This window comes from Melopsittacus undulatus, chromosome 17 (genome assembly GCF_012275295.1).
Source record: "Melopsittacus undulatus isolate bMelUnd1 chromosome 17, bMelUnd1.mat.Z, whole genome shotgun sequence".
Classification (NCBI taxonomy): Eukaryota; Metazoa; Chordata; class Aves; order Psittaciformes; family Psittaculidae; genus Melopsittacus; species Melopsittacus undulatus.
The window spans coordinates 1,128,616-1,131,403 of NC_047543.1; the positions used below are offsets into that span (position 1 = coordinate 1,128,616).

Consider the following 2,788-nt stretch of genomic DNA (forward strand, 5'->3'; position numbering starts at 1 on the left):
GGGGCAGGCAGGGAAGAGGCAGGGGACGGGCAGGGGACGGGCAGGGGACGGGCAGGGGACAGGCAGGGGACAGGCAGGGAGGAGGCAGCCGCCTCCCGCCGCCCGGTCCGGCACAAGGGGGTGGGAGCTGCCGGAGCCACCATGGAGCGGGGGGAGCCCCTCGCAAGCGGTTTCTAACGGGGTAGCCCCGCTCGCCGCTGACGTCCCTCGCTTCAAACCGAAGGAAGGGGGGGGGGGGAGCGGTCTCGGGGCCGCACCGGGGCCGGGGTGAACCGGGGGCTCCGGCGGAGGCGGCGGCTGCAAGATGCATCTCCCGCGGAGCTGCATCGCCCTCCTCATCCAGGGGAGCGCCTCGCTGCTGGTGAGCGCTGGGAACGGGGGCTGCAGGGGAGGGGGGGTCGCGGTGCCACAGCCGGGGGGGGGGGGGGGCAGACCCCGGCATCAACAGCATCGATCCCTCCGCATCTGCCCCTGGATACCCCGGAGCGTCCCAAAACTTCTGCTATGGGGGGGGGGAGGCTCATCCCGATCCCCCTGGGACCGCAGCGGGGACCCCAGCACCCGGCTATGGGGCTGCAGCGCCCGCCTCCTGCCCAGGCACCCCCCGCCCGCTGGGTGCCCACAGCCTGGCAGCCCCCACAGAGCCCATCTGTGCTGCCGGGGGGGGCCCGGCCGGGTGCAGGCAGCGCAGAGCGGGGGCAGGAGCCCCTGGGGGTGTCGGAGGTGAAGGGGTGAGAGCTCAGCTCTTGCGCTGACCCCGCTCCGAGTCCCCCGGACCATGGTGCGGTTTGGGGTCGGCAGGGGGGTCCATGGGAGCTGCTGTCAGCAGCGGGATGGGTGCAAGGGCCGTGGGGTGCGGAACCCCCTCACAGGAGTTACAGCCTGAGCAAAGGGACCCTTCCCGGCTCCTTTCACCCCCGTGAGGGTGCTGAGGCGCTGGCACAGGGTGCCCAGAGAAGCTGTGGCTGCCCCATCCCTGGCAGTGCTCAAGGCCAGGTTGGACACAGGGGCTTGGAGCAGCTGCTCCAATGGAAGGGGTCCCTGCCCATGGCAGGGGTTGGAGCTGGAGGAGCTTTAAGGTCCCTTCAACCCAAGCCAGGCTGGGATTCTGTGATTCCCTGGAAGGAATCTCCTGTGAGGGGAGGATGAGAACCGGGAAAACCACTGCCAGGGAAGCACAGGAGTGCAGGGGGAAGGCGACAGGAAAGGGAGACAGGGAGAATGAGGGGCGAAGGATGAGCTGGGTCATGCTGGGGAAGGGGGGTGACCCTGGGCGGGGGGGGCAGAGCCTCCCCTCGTTTCTCACTCTCCCCCATGGCTGTGTCCAGGTGATCTGTGGCCAGGAGCCAGGGAACGGCGCAGAGAGACGTGAACCCAACCCCCGGGAGGGAGCTCGGGGGCTGCTCCCCCCCAGCTCCCCGGTACCTGCAGCCCTGCTGCAGAACGGGACCCTCCTGGCGCTGGGGAGCAGCTCACGGCAGCTCTGGCACATCCTGGACGGTGCCTCCGTGCGGGACCAGGCTCCACAGCCCCGGGGCCAGCGGGACCTGGCGCCGGCATCGGGCAAGCTGAGGAAGCTGTTTGGCTGGGGTGACTTCTATTCCAACATCAAGACGGTGAAGCTGAACCTCCTCATCACCGGCAAGGTCGTGGACCACGGCAACGGCTCCGTCAACGTCTTCTTCCAGCACAACTCCACCGGGCAGGGGAACATCTCCGTCAGCCTCGTGCCCCCCACCAAGGCCGTGGAGTTTGACCTGGAGCAGCAAATCTTCATCGAGGCCAAAGAGTCCAAAGTGTTCAACTGCCGCGTGGAGTACGAGAAGGTCGAGCGCGCCAAGAAGACCACGCTCTGCACCTACGACCCATCCAAGACCTGCTACCACGAGCACACCCAGAGCCACGTCTCCTGGGTCTGCTCGAAGCCCTTCAAAGTCATCTGCGTCTACATCACTTTCTACAGCACAGACTACAGGCTGGTGCAGAAAGTGTGTCCTGACTACAACTACCACAGCGACGCTCCCTACTATCCCTCGGGATGAGGCACTCGGATGCCCTGGTGACGAGCGGGTGCTGGGGAGGGGAGGGAGGGATGGGGATGGGTTTGGAAGCAGGGGCAGGTGTGTGGAGCTCCCCAGCAAGGAAGGAAGAGGAGGATTTTGCCTTTCCCCCCACAGGCTCCAATGGCAAGAGGTGGAATTTTAGGCTATGGGGTTCCAGCATCGCTAATCCTGGCCTGGATCCGTGCTCTTTGGAGGCTGGGATGTGGCTTTAGGATACAGGGAACAGGACACAAAGCCACAACCTGGACTTGAGTTTCTCTGTGCAATAATGGATTCACCTGGATCTAGGCCACGTGGCTCTAAAAGGTTGGGGACCAGGCAACGAGGGCTCCAGGAGCAGGTTTACACAAGCCTGGAGCCAGAGGAAGACCTCAGCCAGGAGAACAGCACCCGATGCCCTCTGTGGCTGTGGGACACCCATGGCCACTCACATCATCTCCACACATCCACAGCAGCAGGAGCCGGAGCCGAGCGTCCCTGCACCGGGATGCACAGGGCTCCCAGGATGGCAAGAGGGAGCCGGGGTGGGCAGGAGGCTGCTCCCCAGCCCATGGGGCTCACAGTGGGCAGGGGCCGCAGTGGGAGCAGCCTGGAGCGGAGCCGGGTCTGCTGCCAGGGCTGATTCATGAGCTTCCCCTGACGTGCTGTGATTCATGCGCTTCCCCTTCATCTCCTCCTGCTCCATCAGCTCCCGCAGCCACAGTGGGCTCCTCGGTGCGGACGTG

General features: G+C 65.9%; 1 protein-coding gene across 1 annotated transcript; it reads left to right on the forward strand.

Annotated features, from left to right (window-relative positions):
* The first annotated feature begins 304 nt into the window (after positions 1 to 304).
* Positions 305 to 2,042, forward strand: NXPH3 (neurexophilin 3). The gene is made up of 2 exons (XM_034070211.1): positions 305 to 361; positions 1,329 to 2,042. Exons 1-2 carry the CDS (start codon positions 305 to 307, stop codon positions 2,040 to 2,042), a joined length of 771 nt encoding a protein of 256 aa, XP_033926102.1.
* The last annotated feature ends 746 nt before the right edge of the window (positions 2,043 to 2,788 follow it).

What these genes read in the sequence shown, in the direction of transcription:
- NXPH3 (XM_034070211.1), top strand. Translation starts at nt 305, where the DNA reads ATGCATCTCCCGCGGAGCTGCATCGCCCTCCTCATCCAGGGGAGCGCC. An exon ending in AGGGGAGCGCCTCGCTGCTG is followed by an intron (nt 362 to 1,328) that starts GTGAGCGCTGGG and finishes GGCTGTGTCCAG; the next exon opens with GTGATCTGTGGCCAGGAGCC.